At 51.9% G+C, this 21,520-nt stretch overlaps 1 protein-coding gene across 1 annotated transcript in view; it reads left to right on the forward strand.

Moving 5' to 3' along the window:
- Positions 1-1,530: 1,530 nt before the first annotated feature.
- COL22A1 (collagen type XXII alpha 1 chain) overlaps positions 1,531-21,520 on the forward strand; it is a gene marked incomplete at both ends in the record, with an annotated part of 243,681 nt that continues 223,691 nt past the window's right edge. The window contains 2 exons of the mRNA XM_082600940.1: positions 1,531-1,621; positions 5,996-6,562. Coding sequence (XP_082457066.1) covers positions 1,531-1,621; positions 5,996-6,562 — 658 coding nt within the window. The remainder of the gene's footprint in view (positions 1,622-5,995; positions 6,563-21,520) is intronic.

Consider the following 21,520-nt stretch of genomic DNA (forward strand, 5'->3'; position numbering starts at 1 on the left):
TAACATAAAATTTACCATTTTAAGTATGTGATTCAGTAGCATTAATTCCATTCAGATGTTGTGTAACCATCAGCACTATTTCCAGAACATTTTCATCACCCCAGACAGAAACCCTGTAATCATTAAGCAATAACAGAAGATGTCTTTCCATGTATTTTGGTCTTCTTTAATTTCTTTCAGCAGTGATTTGCAGTTTTTAGTGTACAAGTCTTGCACCTCCTTGGTTCAATTTATTCCTAAGTATTTTATGCTATTTTTTGATGCTATCATAAGTAGAATTATTCTTCTTAATTTCTCTATGGATTGTTCACCGCTAGTGGACAGAAATGCAATGGATTTTTAAATGTTGATTTTTTCATTCTGCAACTTTGCTGAATTCGTTTATTGGTTCTAACAGCTTTTGTAATTTTTAGGGTTTTCTATATATAGGAACATGTCATCTGACCTTCTCCTGAAATGGTCACACGCCAATCCCCCTACTGTCCCCATGCTCCCATAACCCTCCCCATTTCCCTCTACGGGTGTCATTTTATCCTACTTTGCCCTGGCCTGTGTCTTACCTGTCTCCCAGGTGTCAGTGAGGTAGGGTTTGGTGTCATTCATCTGCCTGCCCTCAGAACCTGGCACATGAGGGCCACTGGTAAATCTTTGTGAATGAATCAATCAATGGTCAAATCTATAAGCTGTTTCCTTTTCCTGCATCTTGGAGTGAGCAATGACAAACGCTTTTTGAAATGGCCCTCCACATGAAAATAAAATATACAGGAGGGGAAATAATTTAGCTAATAAACCACATGGATCAAAGAAATGCATAGAAAGCAAGAAATGGTGTCTGTCCAACTGAGTTAGCAAAGATCAAAGGAATGATGCTACTTCTGTGCTGCCAGGTATGTGGTGAGAGGGGCACCCACACACACTCCCACACTGCTTGAGGCAGTGGAAATGGTACAACCTTTTTGAAAAGAAGGTTGACAATTCATATCAGGGTCCTTTCAAAACCCATAGGACACCCTAAGTATTTTCCCACAAACCTACTGTAAGAAAATAATTAAATAGGGATACAAAGACTTAGGTACAAAGATGTCCTCTTGTGACATGTTAAACAAATAAAACAGCCTATTAATGTCTAAAAGTAGAAAATATGATTGGAATAATGATGTTACTATAACAGGCCATAGCCTTAGGGAGCCCATAACGTGGGGCCTGGCTGGTTCTTAACACGAATTTGCTAATGAATGGATGTGGGGGGAGGGATGGATGAATCAGTGACTGGGAGGTAACACTGGGCTTTGCTCTTAGAAAGTCACACCTTTGGCTGTGTGAAGAGCGGAGTCTGAGCAGTGAAGAGAGGGGGGAGGCTGGGTCTGGGGAATTCCTCCCACGTGAGGCCCAGAGGTTACTTCCTGCAGCTTCTCAGCTCAAGGGCCCTCCTCTAAAGGCGTGTCTTTCTCCACACAGGACATGTTCCAGTAGACCCTAACGGCATCTCTTCCTGGCCCAGAAACGCTTGTTCTCAAGCACGGGAGAGCCATGGGCGGCCTGCAAGGGAGCGTCGTGGCCCATCTCCTCTGGATGCTGCTGCTCTGGAGTGGGGACGGCAGCTGTCAGGCCCAGAGGGCAGGTGGGGCTGGAGCCTGTGCCAGGCTGAAGACAGAGCTGTCTGTGTGCGCGTCCGTGTGTGTGTGTGTGTGTGTGTGTGGGCCTCGCGGTGGGCTTAGCGCCTGTGTGTGAGAGAGTGCGGGTCATCACAGGGGAGGTGTCAGCTGTCCCCAGCTGGTTTGTGTCATAGTCGTGCAGCTGGGGCATGTGCATGTGTGTGTGAGTATGTGTGTGAGAGTGAACACGCCTTTTTCTTTTTTTTTTTATTGGAGTATAGTTGCTTTGCAATGTTGTGTTAGTTTCTGCTATGCAGCAAAGTGAATCAGCTATACGTATACATATATCCCCTCTTTTTTAGATTTCCTTCCCATTTAGGTCACCACAGAGCACTGAGTAGAGTTCCCTGTGCTCTAAAGTAGCTTCTCACTAGTTATCTGTTTTATACACAGTGGTGTGTGTATGTCAATCCCAATCTCCCAATGCATCCCATCCCTGCTCCTTCCCCTCTTGGTATCCTTAAGTCTGTGCTTTATACATGTGTCTCTATTTCTGCTTTGCAAATTAGTTGATCTGTACCATTTTTCTAGATTCCACATATAAGTGATATTATATGATTGTTGTTTTTCTCTTTCTGACTTCACTCTGTATGACAGTCTCTAGGTCTATCCATGTCTCTGCAAAGGGCACTATTTCGTTCCTTTTTATAGCTGAGTAATACTCCATTGTGTATATGTACCCCATCTTCTTTATCCATTCCTCTGTTGATGGGCATTTAGGTTGCTTCAACACACGTCTTGTGTCAATCATAGAATGTGTTGAGGGTGTGTCTCTGTTGAGCACATACAGGGTTTGGGGACAGTGGGCAGGTTAGTGCCCTGCTGCATTGTCTGGCTCTGTGAGGACATTGGACCACATCCTGGGGGGCGTTGGATGCCCTGGAGTCCAGCCAGAAGAGGCGGCTGGGACAGTGAGTGGACGGGAAGTGGGGAAGTTATTGTAGCAGAGAAGGCCCAGGCGGGAGGGGGTGAGAAGTGACAGGAGGGTTTGCCCACCTGTCTGAGGGCCTCCTGGGAGGAGTCACTGTCAGTGGGGGACATGGGGAAGGGGTCAGGGACCTGAGCTGGTCTGGTCTGTATCACAGCACCCAGCCCAGAGCCCGCGCACTGCGTCCACGGCACACAGCTGGACCAGATCTCAGGGAGAGCGCCTGTCACTATACGGCTGGGTGTAAGATGCTGCCCCCGTTTTACAGATGAGGAACTGAGGTAACAGATGCCCACTACTGTATCTAAAGTAGATAAACAACAAGGGCCTACTTATAGCACAGGGAACTATATTCGATATCTTGTAATAATCTATAATGGAAAAGAATTTAAAAAAAGAATATAGATATATACATCTATATGCATAACCGAATCACTTTGCTATACACCTGAAACTAACACAATATTGTAAATGGACTATACTTCAATTTTAAAAAGTGTTGAAAAAAAAAAAAGAGAGGCTCCTATCCCCCTACCTCCATCCCCGTGAGGCTGGGGGACACAAGAAGTGCTGAGCCAGAGCCAGGCCCTTTATCCGGGGCCTCCAAAGAAGACGAAAAACAAACAACAGACCCCAGAGGCTTGCGTTTCTCCATCGTTTTACAAAGTTCTGCTTTGCCTGAGCCTCACAAAGCCCGGCTGTCTAGAAAGACAGTGATGAGTGTGGGCGTCCTGGTTTTCATGGGAGGAATGTGGGGCTTCCTAGGCGCTTTCTGTGTCCCCTGGGATGACCCCACGTGCCCAGGCGATACCCAGGATTATCCAGTTCAGAAGTGGGAAGGCCCAAGGACCTTCTGTCCGTGCCCTCATTTCACAGAGTGGCGGCCCAGGGGAAGCAGTCGCCTGCCGGGTCACAGGGCCCTTGCCTGTGGCAGAGCCGAGGCCAGAAGCCAGGACCCTTCCCACCACATCTCTCTTCATTCTCACCTGCCCAAGACCCAGCCTGTTCCCTGGCCTCCAGGAGAAAGTGGCCCCTTGGCGAGGCCTCCTGCACAAATGAACCTTCTGCAGCCTAGAGGATTACAGCCGCAGGGCGGGCCCTCCCTGGCCCGCAGCAGCAATTATTCTGATCAGGCTGGGACATCATTGTCCCAAAGACAAAAGGATGACCTCTTGTGTCAAGAAGAAACACTCCCCAGGAATTATCTCTGAGTCTACACATCTGGGTGGACACACTTCTAAAGCTCTAATCCTGTTAGGGGATCAATCCTGCGAAAGCAGGGATTCATCTCAGCTCCTCAGTGGATCGGACTTGGATTTTAAAAACTAGAGGGGAAGGTAGATGTGGAAAATTCAAGGGAGGCGCTGGCTCAGGGCAGGATAAGAAGTATTTGTGTGTGTGTGTATAAATATGCCTAGCTTTATTTTTCTGTTTTTTGAACTTAATGCATTGCTTGTAAACACAAAACCAGAAGTACAAAGGAATACCATTCACTCATGGTTCTGCTTGCCAGAAATAAGCCATGTTTCTTTTTGTAGCTTCTCTCGTGAATACACAGTTGTACACAGAGACACACATGCTTTTCATACCCAACAACAGAGTGGAAAATGTATCCACATTGGTAAATAAGGGTTCCTGTTGGGCCCGGCCACGGCTGTGGCGGCTTCCTGGCATCCCACTGAATGAGCACAGGAGGAGTATTATTTAAGTAGTTCCCTATGGGTGATCATGGAGGTGGTCTCCAGAATTTTGCTTGGCAGTGCTGTCATGAACTTCCTTATACATCTTTATTTTTTTCCCCTTCCATTTATCTGCTAGTTTGCTTCAGTTAAATCACTGAATCTGGAATTGGTGGATCCAAAGATACCCTCTTCTGTAAAAGGCTTTTAGGACCCTGACAATGGGGTGACAAACCCCATGGCCACTTCTTGAGCCCACAAAGGCACTCTCCTTACACTCTCACTGGCTACCACGGTCTTTCTGACTTTTTCCAGTTGGACAGTTTAACAAAGTGGGATTCTTTTTCTTTTTTTGGTTTGTATTTATTTTATTTTCACGAATCAGTTGTTTGTGCCAGGTGTTCCCAAAGCCTGATCAGCTGCTGCTGTTGGCATGGCCAAGACTCAGATTCCAGAAAAATCGAGACAAGGGCATTTTGATGGTTCCCCTGTATATTTGTGCAGCACTTTGGAGTTTAGAAGACACTTTTCCTCATATTATCTAACTGTGAAATGGGGACGAACAAGCTCTCTGCACAGGGCTGCCCTGAGGATCAGAAATAAATTATATAGTGCTGCATTTTGTTTAATCAAAAGCATCACATAGCTTATATAAAATTTATATTTGTAAAAATATAAGCATATTTTTTATAGAGCACTATAGAGCTTCTAAAACATATGAATGCAGTCTATCTTATATGATTTCTAATAGTGAAATACTTTTAACTGTTTAACTATCTGACAAGAGAGGACTGGCTAAATAAATTATGCTCATCCCTGCAGTGGGATCTCTGCAGCCATAGAAACCGGCATTATCACACTGGAAATGGGCTCCCAGAGCATCGCTGGATGCGGTAAAACCAGCTGATATATCAGTGCGTCTGGTACAGGCCCACTTCCATCGATAACTATATGGAAACAGAACATAAATAAATACACCGTGGGCTAGCAGTAGTTATCTTGGAGCAGATGGAAATACGAGTGTTTAAAGATTTTTTGATTGCCTTTTCTGCTTTTTCTGAAATGGGCGTGCATTATTTATAGTAGGTTTGAAAGATAATGAAGTCACTTTTGAACCAAAATAATGGGAATAAAGAAACGGGTACGGTAGTGTTCCATGATTGTCACTCACTTATATAAATATATATATATAAGCTATATATAAAATTATATATATTTATATAACGTATATATATTACATAATATATAATTATATATGTATCATTCACTTATATACATATATAATTATATTATATATAATTATGTATATGATGTATTTTATATATCATTGTAGTATATTATATATAATTGTATGTTATTCACTTTTAGAAATATATATAAACTATATATAGTTCTATATTAGTATATTTTATATTATATACAATTATATATGGTATCCACTTGTACAAATATACGTATTAGCTATATATATAAATATATATGTTAACTCTATCTATAGGCAGCTGAACCTCACAGCAACCGCGGGGAGACTCCCGGTCACGTGACCTTTAGGGACCCGAGGTCGGGGCTTTAAGGCAGCAGCTGAGGCCCCGCCCCCGCCCCCGCGGCGAGGCCGAGTGGGCGGGGCTTGGAGGCAGGTCTACGAGACCCGGATGACCACGCCTCCCGCCCCCAAGGATTTTGCCTTTCCTGCGACCCAGCGGCCCCCGTCAGCCTTCTTGTCGCCCCTGCAGGTTGCAAAACCGTCCACTACGACCTGGTCTTCCTCCTGGACGCCTCCTCGAGCGTGGGCAAGGAGAACTTCGAGAAGGTTCGGCAGTGGGTGGCCAACCTGGTGGACACGTTCGAGGTGGGCCCGGACCGCACCCGCGTGGGCGTCGTGCGCTACAGCGACCGGCCGACCACGGCCTTTGAGCTGGGCCGCTTCAGCTCACGGGCTGAGGTCAAGGCGGCGGCGCGGCAGCTGGCCTACCACGGCGGCCACACGCACACGGGCGATGCGCTGCGCTACGTCACGCGGCACAGCTTCGCGCCGCAGGCCGGCGGCCGCCCCGGGGACCGCGCCTTCAAGCAGGTGGCCATCCTGCTGACCGACGGCCGCAGCCAGGACCTGGTGCTGCCCGCCGCCGATGCGGCGCACCGCGCAGGCATCCGCATCTTCGCCGTGGGCGTGGGCGAGGCGCTGCGGGAGGAGCTGGAGGAGATCGCCTCCGAGCCCAGGGCCGCGCACGTCTTCCACGTGTCGGACTTCGACGCCATTGACAAGATCTGGGGCAAGCTGCGGCGCCGCCTGTGCGAGAGTGAGTAGGGACCCGCGCGGGGCAGGGCGGGGCGGGACCCGGCTGCACCGCAGCGGGGGGCCCGAGGCCATCCGGCCAGCTCAGTAACTGAGAACTCCCCACCCCCAGTCCGGGCCCATCACCCAGGGTCCTGCCCCAACACCCAGGGTCCTGCCCCGTGGGCCCTGCGTCCAGGGAGGCAGAGGTGGAAAGAAAATTAAAGAGAGCTGGGTCCTGAACCCCGCCCATTCTGAGATACTCGGAGACTGGTTACGTCTCTTGAGTTGCAGCTTCACGTCTGCAATGGGGACCATCCACTGGCCTCCCAGGGCTGTTAAGTCAGAGCAGGTGCCTGCAGAGGCCTGGCCAGAATATCTGCACGCAGAGCTGAGAGATGTCGGGTCCTGCTCCTCTCCTGAGGGGTCGCAATGAGAGGTCATGGAAGAAAGGGGGCACAGACCGCCTTTGGGAACTGCCGGAGTCAGTCTGGGCAGGGTGTGACATGGTCAGATCTTTGTGCAGAATGGAATGCTGGCAGGACAGCGGAGTCCACGGAGCCCACTGCTGGTCCCAGAGGCCAAGGGCTCTTGACCTGGTGCCCTCTGAGATCACGCGAGGCCTCCGAGTTATTTGCCTGGAATCTTGACTGTGGCTGGGGATGGAGGATGGGAGAGGAAGGAGCATGTGGGCAGAGGGGGGCAGACAACGGGCAGAGGTCCAGGAGCCCCTGGGGCTCTGACCTGGACGCTGACCTCCAGGACCCTAGTGGGGTCATTCTGAGGCCAGCCCCCTCTCCAGGACAGGAGGGGTGAAGTGAGTTTCTCTTGTGCCAGCCTTTCTCCAGGTTCAGCCTCTGCCTGCTTCACTGGGGTGATGTTTCCTCCTTGCCGGGTAACTTCCGCCTCCAGGGCCCAGGGGGGCAGGGAGCAGAGTGTCAGCCTCTGTCTTGCTGACTTCTCTGGGGGACTGCGCCCTGGGTGGGGCAGCCCAGAGGGTCGCACCTGGGCAGGGGCAGGGGCCTGGGGCAGTGGAGGAGGGACTGGCAGTGGGAGCAGCTGGCCAGAGAGGCAGGTGCCTTGTCCCAGGGATGGGCTGGGCTTGCAGCTAACTCATATCTGAGACTGGATGCCCTCGGTTTCTTTACCACTCTGTGGCTTTTCCTCTGCTTACTTATCCACAGATACTTACTGGGAGTCTCATGTTTGTGTGGCGTGACTTCTGAGCCTATAGAAAAAGATAAGACGCAGCGCCTGCCCTCAAGGCTTTCCTAGTCTAGATGGTGGAAAAGACACCAAAAAAGGAATGTGATGGGTGGGGTCCTGCTGTGGTTTGGTGGATGGTGGCCCTGAGAAGAGGGGGGGCTTCCTGGAGGAGGTGACACTTAGACGGTTTAGAAGACAGAGCGTGAGCTTCAGGATGAGGTGGCCGCACTTAGTCAATGAACTGGAAATGGCCAGAGGAAAGGAGCGGAGTGGAGGATGGTGGCTTTGTGTGATGGTCAAGGCCTAGATAAAGGAGGGCCTTGTGTGCAAGGCGAGGCGTTGGAGGGTTTTTGGCAGGGCGTGACATGGTCAGATCATTATGCAGAATGGCATGCTGGCAGGACAGCTAGCAAAAGGGAGCTCCTTCACAAGACCGCTGGGGAAATTCAGAGAATGGTGCTGGGGTGGATGGCACACTGATGACGAGGCCCATTTTACAGATGAGGAAATTGATGCCCAGAGTGCTGAGAGACAGTCACCTGCTCTACAGTGTGCAATTCATGGGCCATAGACTTCCTTAGTGACTTCATTTGATCCTCATTACAACCTCCTAAGATACAGATGCTCTTCTTTTTGCTGCTGAGGGCATTTAGAATGCTGAGATCATGGGCTTCTGGGCCCTCAGCAGTAGGCCAGAGAGGTGACGGGGCCACACTGGGGACGGGGAGGAAGGCAGAAGGAACAGCCCGGGCAGCGCCAGGCGAAGGCTTGATCTAGGTGCATATGCTTAAGGAATCCGGGCTGACAAGAGCCAGACGCTAGGTCACGGGCCTAGCCAAGGGGCAGACATCCAACGTGGTGGCTCAGGGTCCATGAGCACCCAGCTGCCATCCCAGAGCCTTGATCCAGGGACCTAGGAAGCAAGGCTGCTTCTAGACCCTACCCTCTGGCATTTCATCATCCTGCCAGCCTGGGTTCAAACTGGTTCTGCATCTTGGCAGAGCAGCATGTAGATTTTGAAGAACTTCTCTGCCCAGGGGATGGTTTTGGGACTGCTTCCGACAACCCTGGAGAGGGCAGGCCACTGAGTCACGTTGCCCGGTGAATACAGCATCGGGGCTGGGCACAGAGCCCGGGCCTTCGGCCTCTGCATGCTGGCCTCATCCCCCTGTGCCCCCAGAACACAGATTTCAGCACCACTGACCTTGGTTCTGAGTCAGGGACGATGATCACAGGTAACAGAAAACCCCACTCTAACTTGCTAAAAGAGTAAAGCACATTGACGTCACACAGGACGAAGAGGCCAGAGGTCAGGCAGCCTCGCGCGGTGAGACCAGGCCCTCTCACTCTCCCTGTTGCCAGGCTCTTCTTTCTTGGTGTTAATTCTGATCTTGGCTGATGTGTGTGTCGGGGTCCCGGCAGTGAGCAGCGTTGACTGAAGAGATGCTGATGGGGGTTCTCTTCAGGGCAGATTGAGGTCACCGAGGGATGCCGAGGCACCGGGGATCAGCAGCAGGAGAACCGGCTGGTAGCAGGGATGGAAGTGATGCTGGGGCCCGTGGCGGGGGAGGGGCTGCCCGTCATGAGCTGTGGTCTCCTCACCTCGGGGGGGAACACGGCTGCCCACTCAGCCATGACCCAGAGGGAGCGGGAAAGGAGCCTCTGCCTCACTCCCTGCCCGCTTGGCTGACACTTCCCGTTGGCCTGACCTCATCCGACACCAGTCAACAAAGGGGCCAGGTGATACGGTGACAGGGGCCAGCCTCCTGGGCTCAGAGCAAGACGGAGAAGGAGAGCAGGGCTGTGGGAGGGAAAAGGAGCTGTCAGCACAAGACAGCTCTGAGTGACCTCAGAGTCGCGAGAGTCTTTGGACCCACGAGAGGAGAGCGTGACCCACAGGCCCGGGTTCCGTCTGACTGGACGCCTGTAAGCCCTGCGACTGTTCCCAGCCCATCGCTGTGGCCTCCGAGTGGAAACAGGCTGACTATCTGGGGCCTAAACCACAGGACCCTGTTTGACGCTGGGGAGTGGAGTTAATCACCACCTCTCCTCCCTCAAGGAAAGGGGTCTGACCCAGGCAGAAACACCGGGGGCTATACCCACGGGGCAAGGGCTGCAAGCCCACCCAGCACGCCACACATCCACCGTGATAACATTAGGAGAAACGCACGATTCTCTCTAGACAGGCTTCTCCGAATGCCTGAATAGATGAAAGATTCAAGTTATTCTTAGTCATCTAAAGGGAACCCGTTTTGTAAATACAGCTGTAGGCTGAGAGGGTCTGCTCTGTTCTGGGGACAGACGAAGCAAAATCTCTGCACAATTGCTTCAATTAGAAACAAAGCAAAACAAATAAAAGAGCTAACAGTAACATAGTGGAAGGCACGTAGTAGATTAAATCAAGGAGCATCACAGCATCCAGACAGCTAGGAATCTTCTGGCACAGGGAGAGTACCTGTGGGTGACTTCACAGCCTGAATCAGAGCTGTTCTGACAGGGGCTTCACACTGATGATCTGGGAAATCGTAGACTAACAATGTGCGGTTTTGGTGTCGTGATCAGTCCACCCAACCCCCTCATTCGTTCATTCAACAGCCGTAGTGGGTTCACGCTGATCCGTTCATTCATTCAACTTCAACCCAACCACGTGTTGTAAGCATTGGTTCAGTTCAGTCCATCCGTCCATCCATTCGTTCGGTCACTCATTCATTCAGCAATCACACACTGAGTGAGTCCTCTGCTGGGCACACGCCAGGTGCCCAGGATGCAGTGATGGATCTGATCTTCTTTTTCCTTGAGAGGCTTTTACCTACTGGAGGTAGCAGGAACGTGACAGATTATTACACCACGGACTGTGCACGCTGGTTACCACCTGCCACTGGAAGCTTCTGTTAGTGTATCGGCCTAGGAGCTGCCTTCACATGTAAGAATATAAGCTTCACGAGGGAAAGTCTGTTTCTTGCGGTGCTGGCGCCTGGAACAGAGCCTGGTATATGTAGGAGGAGCTGCCTAAATATTGTTTAACAGAAATCGAGAGCAGCGGCCCGGCAGTTAGCCCTGTGCTCCCTGCTGCGCTTGTGGCGCTGTGCACATCAGAAGCACCCGCGCAATGGTCTACCGCCTCCCAAATGCAAAGAATAAGAGTATTCAGCAAAGCTGAACCCATAGCCGGCAGTAACTGAGTATTTCACTTGTGTGTATTTTGGTAAGCAGAGACAAACAGTTGGATTTTTTTCCCTTTAAAAACAAAACCTTTATTTTATTTTTTTAACATCTTTATTGGAGTATAATTGCTTTACAATGCTGTGTTAGTTTCTGCTTTATAAGAAATTGAATCAACTATACATATACATATGTCCCCATATCTCCTCCCTCTTGTGTCTCCCTCCCTCCCTCCCTATCCCACCCGTCTAGGTGGACACAAAACACCAAGCTGATCTCCCTGTGCTATGCGGCTGCTTCCCACTAGCTATCTGTTTTATATTTGGTAGTGTATATATGTCCATGCCACTCTCTCACTTCGTCCCAGCGTACCCTTACCCTTCCCAGTGTCCTCAAGTCCATTCTCTGCATCTGCGTCTTTATTCCTGTCCTGCACTCGTTCTTAAGAACCTTTTCTCTTTTTTAGATTCCATATATATGTGTTAGCATACGGTATTTCTTTTTCTCTTTCTGACTTACTTCACTCTGTATGACAGACTCTAGGTCCGTCCACCTCACTATAAATAACTTGATTTCATTTCTTTTTATGGCTGAGTAATATTCCATTGTATATATGTGCCACATCTTCTTTATCCATTCATCTGTCAGTGGACACTTAGGTTGCTTCCATGACCTGGCTATTGTAAATCGTGCTGCAGTGAACATTGCGGTACATGTCTCTTTTTGAATTATGATTTTCTCACGGTATATGCCCAGTAGTGGGATTGCTGGGTCGTATGTAGTTCTATTTTAGTTTTTTAAGGACCCTCCATACTGTTCTCCATAGTGGCTGTATCAATTTACATCCCCACCAACAGTGCAAGAGGGTTCCCTTTTCTCCACACCCTCTCCAGCATTTATTGTTAGGAGCTTTTTTGATGATGGCCATTCTGACTGGTGTGAGGTGATACCTCGTTGTAGTTTTGATTTGCATTTCCCTAATGATTAGTGATGTTGAGCATCCTTTCATGTGTTGGTTTGCAATCTGTACATCTTCTTTGGAGAAATGTCTGTTTGGATTTTGAAGGCTGGTGAGGGTCTGGAGGAGGCAGGCCAGGAGGGGCTGAATCTTCCCATGACAGGACAGATGCAGAGGAAGAGGACCCTGACCCGACGCCCTGGGCGGTGAGCAGCACTGAGAGAGTCTGCTGTTCTCTGAACGCCAAACGTTTTGAAGGCTGATGAGGGTCTTTGCATTACACTCTCACTCTGTCTCCACCCAGCCCGGTTGGCGGGGCCGGAGGGGGGGTGGCGGGTGTCCCTGCTGACGTTTTGCACGTGGGGAAGCCACCAGGGCTCTAGACCCGTGCTGGCCATCACATGTGTGCACTGACCAATCTGGGGCCGGTCTGAACTGAGAAGTGCTGTGAGTGACATACACGCCAGATTTTGTGGGTGTGGCATGAAAAGGAGAGTAAAGCATCTCACGCATATTTATTATATATATTGATTACATATTTAAATGATAATATTTTGGAAATTTAGGGTTTATACAATATATTCCTAAAACCAATCTCACCCGGTTCTTTTTACTTTTCAAACATTGCTGCTCCTGGGCTTCCCTGGTGGCGCAGTGGTTGAGAGTCCGCCTGCTGATGCAGGGGACGCGGGTTCGTGCCCCGGTCCGGGAAGATCCCACGTGCCGCGGAGCGACTGGGCCCGTGAGCCATGGCCGCTGAGCCTGCGCGTCCGGAGCCTGTGCTCTGCAGCGGGAGAGGCCACAACAGTGAGAGGCCCGCGTACCGCAAAAAAAAAAAGAAAGAAAAATTGCGGCTCCTAGAGGATCTCACTTTACGTGTGACGCCCACCTGTGGGGCTCGCCCCCCTCTGCCTCCTCCTCCTCGTCCCTTGTTCTTCTTCTGTGATGCTGGCGCTGCAGACGGAGGAGTGAGGTCCCATCGCTTCTAGAGCCCATGCTTTCCAGCCAGCCTGGCTACGGAAGGGAGGAAGGGCCGTTCTGGGGGGCAGAGGGGAAGCTGAGTCCCAGGTCAGGGCACAGGAAGTGAGGGGCCGGTGCGGCGGCCCCGCTCCTAAGGCAGCACAGCCTGGGGTCTGGAGGCAGTGGCCGGTCTGGCCTGGAAGCCCAGCTGGGAGTGACCGTGTGTGTGAGCAGGGGAGGGGTGACGTGGGGACAGGACCAGGCCTGGGATTGGGCAGCGCTTCTTCAGGGTGGCCATTGCAGAAGCTTCTCTTTGTCCAGATTGCTCCTGGACCACCTGTGGACCTGACCTGTCCTTCTCAGGCCTCAGTTCACCCCTGCTTAGAGCAGAATTCCTGGGCATATCCTGCTTCCCAAGTCATAGCTGCAAATAGGATAACTTAGTGTTACCAGTTGATTTTTTTCTAACACATTTATGGCTTACCCTGTGTGTCCATCCGTTCTCAGAATTAATAGGCACAGCACTTACGTTGGCGTTTAGACCTTAGCCACTCCTGATCGGTCGGTGACGTGGCTGGTTAGGATCTCTCCCCGAGGAGGCCCCACTGGCAGGGAGCAGAACTGGCAGTTTAACCCCGTTCTGTTTGACCACAGGGCCTGAGTTCTTTCTGGTCACTGTGGATATTTAGGAAGCATCTTTAAATCCACCATGGCACTAAAGCCTCACCCCAACCGCCGAAGTCAGTTTCCTGCTTTTTCTTCTTCTGTTGCTGATGGCACTGAGGGGCTCATCCAGGGTCACAGGCAACCAGACTCTCAACTCTTCACATAGCTCAGAATCCGCTGCTGCAAGTCTGAGTTTTTATTTTTTATTTTTTATTATTATTTTTTTTCGCGGTATGCGGGCCTCTCACTGTTGCGGCCTCTCCCGTTGCAGAGCACAGGCTCTGGATGCGCAGGCTCAGCGACCATGGCTCACGGGCCCAGCCGCTCCGCGGCATGTGGGATCTTCCCAGACTGGGGCATGAACCCGCGTCCCCTGCATTGGCAGGCGGACTCTCAACTTCTGCGCCACCAGGGAAGTCCCTGAGTCTGAGTTTTTTCATGCTATCCTTCCGTAATCCTATTGGATGCCTAATTATTGAACCCTCCCAGTGCCTGGCCCAGGCCTGGCTCACGCACGGTGACCAGTGGCTGTTTGTTGAAATGGTAAATGAAGCTCACTGTACTTGAAGAAATCATCATCCCTGTCCCATAAATGAAAGATTCCGTGCACACCTAGGCGTGGAGGAGCGAGAGCAGCAGCAGCAGTCACGCGTGGCGGTGTTACGAGAGATGCACTTTCTAGCATCGCGACTTCCGTGGCCTCACCCAGTGGCCTCCCTTGAGATCTGCTCTGGCCCGTGGCTCACTGTCCCCCTGGCCTTGGGCTCATCCAGGGAAGCGCCTCCGTGTCACGGCATCAGTTCCTGCCCCTCTGTGACCTGATGAGGTTCCCAGGGGACTGGACCTCAGCCTGGCTTCCCGCAGAGCCTGGGGCGGAGGCCCAGCCCCAGAGCCTCGTCTGTAATTAAGAGCTTTCTCTACCCCAGGCTCAGTCGTGGACATGAAACAACCTTTATATAGCTGATGGTGTGGCTGTCAGTGAGCTTGTGGCATGCCAGTGGCCGCAGCTGGGGGAGCCTCTGCCTACTTCTATTTTGGGGACACTGTTTGGTGGCCCTGACTCCCTTCCCCCTGCCCTTTAGCCCTTGGGTGTTAGTGTGGATGAGGGCACAGAAGCGGCCCCTTGTGCCTCTCTGGTTCATGACACAAAGCTTCCCTCTCTCTCTCTGTGTTGTGTGTCCATGTGCTATTCCAGTGAGTTTTGTCTACTGGATGCAATACTTCCCACGATGACACACAGAGAGAGAGAGACAGAGAGACAGAGAGGCTTGTTTGGTGTGAGGCGGAGATGGATTTTATTGTTCTCCTGCAGTGGAAGAGACTGGAAAAACGTCGGCATCTCTACCCCAGCTGCGCATTTTGAGAGTGCGTGACTCTGCGTGTGTCCCCCACCACTCCGAGGAGAGTCTCAGCTTTCTGTACTGGTTAGACCCGCTCACAGATTCAGCCGCTGTGATCGTAAGTGAGGTCAGTCTGGGGGCGGGTGCCGAGATTCCTTGAGAGGCTCTTTCTTGCTTTTGACCGTGGCTGTCACTACAGATGAGGGAATCGTTCGGTTCGCTTGAAAATTTGTTCTATGCTTTTTTCTTCTTGTAGCAGAAAACAGTTTGAGTAAATAACACAACTTATTTGTGTCACTGGGACCAGGCTAGATAGACCTTGCAGGATACCAGCTCACAGCGGTGCAGGTCTCAGGGGTCTTTACTGCACTGTTGGGTTCTTTCTTCAGCACACATTGTTTGTTCCCCTCTTATCTCCCAGACATTGTTGTGAGGCGAGGGAATCACGATGGTGAATGATTCACCTGCAATCCTGCTTTTAGGGCAATACTTTCCAGAAAGGAAGGGAGATGGAGAAAAAAAAAAAATCAAGTAAGTGGGAAGGTGATTTCATAGCGTGGTAAGTGCTTTGAAGGGAGTAAAGCAGGGCCATGTGACAAAGGGTCTCAGGTGGGAGGGTTAGGAAGGCCTGAGTGGATCCAGGAAAAGATCCGTGGGCCCAGAGTTCCAGGGAGAGGCAAGTGCCAAAGCCGAGGGCCTGCAGGAGGTGTGGTCCTGATGCTGGAGGAGCAGATGCTGGGGGCCAGGCTGGGGGCAGGGGCGGTCCCAGTGCCCACGAGGAGAGCGTCACCACTGCCTCTGTCGGGGGCAGGTGTCGAGCCTTAGCTCTGCAGCCCAACTCTCCCAAGTCCACCTGCCAGGAGGAGGCCAGGAATCAGCCAGAAGCAGAGCGCACCTCAGCCCCCTGGACTAATCTGTCCCCTCGACGGCCCAGAGATAACACCCACGGGGAGCCTGGGGCTGGCTGTTGGCATGTCTGGGTGGCGTGTCCAGCCTGGGAGTTTCTTTGGGTCCGTCTCCCTTAGGACCTGAGTCTCGTAGTCATCAGAGAGGGGACAGCCCTGCTGGTGGCCTTGTCCCCAGTGACGAAGTCTTCCTGTCCTCACCCCTGTCTCCATCCCCACATCCCTCTGCGTGGCCTGGAGACTCAGAGGTGAACTCAGCACACACATACGTGTGTGCATGCCTATGCACATACACCCCCCCCCAAATCGTACATACCCTCTCACACACACACACACACACACACACACGTATCTGGGAGCACATGTTCCCACGAGGCGACCCGCCCAGCTCGTCCTCCGGGTGGGCCTGAAGCCCAGGCAGAATCAGCAGCCGCCTCAGCTGTGGGTTTGGAGCTGCCACGCGGATGCCTGTGGCCTGGCTCTCGAGGCCACACCAACCTTGGGAAGCACGGCTGGGGCCCCGCCCTTGGCCCAAAGGTCACTGGGAGCGCCTCCCGGGTAAACTTGTCATGACTGAGGTCACCCCCTGGAAATAGTCATCGGGTTACTTAATTCTGATTATGTGCTGGGGAATTTTATTAGAAAATTACTGAAAGTGAGGGAAAACTAAAAACCACCCATCGTTAATTTTTCATTTGTGTACATCAAGGCAGAAGGAATCGTCTCCCAGCTCTGCCCAGCCAGGCCCAAGCCTGACGAGGCCCCTGCCCGACTCGTTTCTCTGCTCCATCTGCGTGACCCCCTGTCAAAGCCCAGCTCTTCTGCCCTCAGCCTCTGCTGGTCCAGGGGCTGTGGCTCATCTCGTCCACACTTCCTAACCCGTGTGTCCCGCTCCACGTGGGGAGCAGGTACCCTCGTGTCCTGTCCTGAGTCCTCCCCAGCCTGCCCGTCACTCTCTCTGCTTCTGGGTTCTGGTTTCTCATGGTGGCAGCACTTGCAGTACCGAGCTCCGTGTGGATCTGTCCCGGCAGGTAGATTCCCAGGGGAGGTTCGCACGTGCACCGTGGTTCCCACAGTGCAGCCCGCGGGCTGGCGGCGGAGGCCGTGGCGCGTGCTGGTTCAGCCCCAGCGCCTGGAGCGGCCCAGCCTGCCTCCTCACCCTGGATGAAGCCTCCGGCCAGTTCCCTAACCTCCTTCTGCCTTGCATGTTCATTGGTACAAAGAGGATGATGGGGACATTTCCACCTTGTAGAGTGTTGTGAAGACCTCAGGGTTGGGACGTGGAAAGTGCTTAGCACAGTGGTGGCCCTGAGCACACGCTCTACAACTGTCTGCTCTTACAACGTACCTTTGTGGGTGTGTAGGATTTTTATGTATGTCTGTATTTTCACCTGTCTCTATCTGTATGTGTATATGTGTACGTATATATTACTTTCCAGAAAGGTGACTGAGTTCCTACGCTTCACTTAAGGCAGTGTTTCTCGACCTCCTTTTGAGGGAACCTATACAGTAAGTCTCCTGCATACAAACAGGTTCCGTTCCGAGAGCGTGTTCCTAAGTCCAGTTTGTTCGTTAAGTCCAACAAAGTTAGCCTAGGTACCCAACTAACACAGGCGGCTCTACAGTACTGTACTGTGATAGGTTTATAATACTTTTCACACAAATAATACAAAAAGACAAACACAAAAGATAAAACATTGTTAATCTTACGGTACAGTCCCTGAAAAAGTACAGGAGTGCAGTACAACAGCTGGCATACAGGGGTGGCATCATCGGGTGAACAGGCCAGAAGAGTTACTGACTGGAGGAGGGAGAGGAGGTGGGAGATGGTGGAGCTGAAGGACCATCAGCGATAGGAGACGGAGGGCAAGCTGCCATTTCACTCACACATGACGCTGATGGCACAGGTTCTGGCTCCTGGCTGGAACCAGATGCGCGTTCGCATCTTTGAAAGTTCGCAACTTGAAGGTTTACTGTAGGGGACTTGCTGTATGAGTGGTTTTTTTTCCTCTAATTGCCTCCTTCTCTGGAATTGTAATACCACACCTAACTGTCAGTCTGTTTATGCTGTTGGGTAAGGTTGGAGAGCCACAGACCGTTGACATCGCTAAGATTTTTTTTCACCCGCTCCCTCAAAGCCAGTTTTACCTCCTTGGAGGCAATATTACCCCCTTTGAGAATGCATAATTTCGGGCATGTGAGAGGATTACAGGATGAGAATTCAGGGAAGGCCTGAGTTCATATCCTGCCCTCTGTCCCTCGGGAGCTGCGGTGATGCAGCATCAGGGCTCAACAGATGGACTGAGGTCTAAAAGCCCCAGTTAAATACAGGTTTCTCTGTTTGACAGATTACTTTTTTAAGCTTTAGTTTTCCCTGTAAATGAAGACAGTAATATGACTACCTGACTTCTAGAGCCAAGAGAACACACACATAAAAGGCCCCCTTTGTAGCCTGGCACAGAGTTAGTGCCCATCATAATTCAGGCACAGCACTGCCAGGACCTCTGCTCTGTGGCCCAGGGACTGGATGGAATCCCAGCTCTGCCGTCTGCCACCTGGGGGTCCCTGGGCTGGAGTGTGCACCTGTCTGAGCCTTGGTCTCCTTATCTGTAAAACTGTGGTATTTACCAATCTGGTGAATAATTTACTGTGGTTCTTACTGTTTTTATTGTGCTATTATTATACTTAATATTTTTTTTTTTTGTGGTACGCGGGCCTCTCACTGTTGTGGCCTCTTCCGTTGCGGAGCACAGGCTCCGGACGTGCAGGCTCAGCGGCCATGGCTCACGGGCCCGGCTGCTCCGCAGCATGTGGGATCTTCCTGGACCGGGGCACGAACCCGTGTCCCCTGCATCGGCAGGCGGACTCCCAACCACTGCGCCACCAGGGAAGCCCCATACTTAATATTTTTATGGCAAGTCTGTATTAAAAATGTCAAAAACCAAAGTTCCCAGACATGACATGACTGGATCTGAGCTCCCCGTCACAGGAGGGAATCAAGCAGAGTCTAGGAGTTCATCTGCTGTGAGTTCTGTAAAGAAAACTGGCCTGTCCAGGAGGGTGAGCCTGTCCTTCGTCTAGTGCACGGGTGCCAGACCCCGTCCCGCAGGCCACATCTCACCAGGCAGGACGTTTTACACACTGGGTTTTGTTGGAAGATGTACTTCACGTCAGCTTCTTTACACGTTGTCTGTGGCTCTGTCGGCACAACCGCAAGCTGAGTAGTTGTGACAGAGACCACGTGGCCCACGAGATCTGAAGTATCTACCTTCTGGCTCTTTAGAGAAAAAGATTGCCGACCCCTGATAGTGGGTTCTGACGTGATGGCTGGGAATCTGAAGTCGCTGCCACTGACTCCTGGGGTGACCCCGGAGAGGGTGTCCCATGGAGTGCTGAGTGGGGTGGGTGGGAACCCTCCTGGAGGCCCCTTCCCTTCTGTGTCTCCATCACCGTCCTGCGTAATCCCCTCCCCCTCTGCGTGCTACTGCATTACGGGTGCCTTCTCATCTTGTCAGTTTTAGGGGCAACCCATGTATCCTAGAAAGCTCTCCTACCATCCCAGGTCTTGGACGAGGGTTCATGTGCCAAGTGGGACTAGAGAGGACTTCAGAGGTCAGCTGTGAACCTGTGTCCTGCCGTTGCCACCAGCCACGGCACTCTCTGTCCCTGTTGGCGTCGCAGGCAGAGAATGCATCCACGTAGGTGTGACCGTCTCGTTTACTGGTATCGTCATGCCAGGAATTCCAGCTCAGGGAGGTTCGGCTGTGCATTTCCCATAGTGGCTTTTGTTTTGAGTTGATAAAGGGATAAAATATAGTGGCCACAGTGAAATTGGCACTTGCAAAATGTATACACACGTATACACAGTCTGTATATAAATATGCGTCTATATAGTTAAATACATGGAGAAATTCTGCATTTCTGAGTGTCTCTCACATCCTGCAGTGAACCTCGTCCTGGCTGAACTGGAGTCACGCGAGAGGGCGTGCGGGGCACAGGGCTTACACGATGTCTGGGGCTTTCCAAGAAATGTGGCTGATTAATTGCGATGCTTCTGGTACAGCCTCACGCTTCATGGAAGCCTGAAGGAAAACAGTTGTCAAAGCAGTATATTCTCCGTGACTTGTTTTGCTGTAAAATGTGTCTGTCTTTGACCTTTTAATTACACAGGCTCTGGTTTCTTTGTGTTTATCCACATACAAACACAAGCAGAAACACACACAAAGTCACACACACACAGGCACACAGACACACCCATGCCCACTCATACATACACATGAGTGTACACATGTGCCCCTCCCCCCCATACACACACACACACACACACACACACACACACACGAGAGCCTAGACGGGGCGGTCAGCACAGCAAAAACCCCTTCCTCCTGCCACTCGCCCTGGAACAGGCGACGTGCAGCTGTTTAGAAAAATATAGCTGTATTAAAAATCAGTGCCTTTTGAGTGTCTGTCTGCACTTGTGAAATACCTACTCTTATTTTCTGAAATAGCCAATTTTGCTTGAACTAGTAACGGACACGTAGTGCGTTTTTGTTTGCTTGTTTTCAGTAAAGGCTTCGGTTCCTTGCATAAGTCTAACAACCAGGTGTAAGGATAAGTGACCAAAGAGGGGACAGTGATAACTGGTGCTCTTGGAGGGTCCCTGAGGGGGCCAGGCCGGTGGGGACTCCAGCTCCCCTGCAGGGCGGGCCCTGTGTCCCTCAGCGCGCGCTCGGCCTGGGTGTTTTCCTGCTGCACCCGTGTCTGCCTTGGGCCCCAGATTCTGCCCTGTGCTCAGGTTGGGCTGCCCACGAGGCACCCATGGGCCAGAGCAGCCTGTGCTGGCAGAGGGAGTGGAAGCCTCAGTTACAGGAGGTTGGGATGCAGGGCTGATCACCTCCAGTGACCTCTGCTCGCCTTGACTGAACCCTGCGCGGCACGGCTGCGGCGCTGACCCATGAGCCTGGGGCAGGAGAGCAAAAGGAAGCCTGCCTGCTGTGCAGTCTGTGTTTAGAAGCCACCCATCAAGTGTAAAAACTGTGCCGGGAAACACGTCCCATCCCCCTAGCGTGGGCTTGGGAGACGGGTGGTTACCTCCCCTTCCAGTGGCATCCAGGACACAGCGGCCCGGGAGGGTCACACCCTGGCCCCAGCCCACCCAGCCCCCTTCTCTTCACACGTCCTGTTCACTTGGGCTTGACTCATGGGGGCCTCATGGGGGCAAGGACACCCCAGGATAGGAGGTCAGGCTCTGCCCACAGACCCCACACACGGCTGCCCCTCACAGCCCCTGGGCCCGGGGATTGCATGCTCCACTCCCGGGAGAACAGGTGGGCAACCGCTGTACCTCTGGAAGTGGGAGTGGGCTGCTTGGGCGAGGAAGTCCAGAGCGGTTAGAAGAGGAGCGTGGGGTCTGAGTGGGTGTGGTCCCTTGGCCTGTCCTCCGCCTCTGTTTTCTCTGTCTCCTTTTTGTCAGGGAGGCAACAAAATGGGGTTGAAAGAATATGCTTTCTGAGATCCAGCAGGCCTGGGTTGTAAACCCAGCTCTGCTGTCCACCGGCTGTGTGGATGTGCGCAGGAGACATCTCCCCCGTGGGCACGTGGCAAAGAGTCCACAGCTGTCTGTGGATCCTGAGACCCCAGTTAAGTCTAGGCCTGGTCCCCACGTGCCCACTTCAGAGAGACCTCAGCCCGAGCGCAGAGAAAGCAGAGCCGCCTTTGGGAGTGCAGTGCAGCGAGCCCCGTGCCTACTCCCACGGTCTCAACCCCCTCCCGGTCCCGGATGCAAA

This window comes from Mesoplodon mirus (assembly GCF_964341445.2).
Source record: "Mesoplodon mirus genome assembly, chromosome: 16".
Taxonomy (NCBI): domain Eukaryota; kingdom Metazoa; phylum Chordata; class Mammalia; order Artiodactyla; family Ziphiidae; genus Mesoplodon; species Mesoplodon mirus.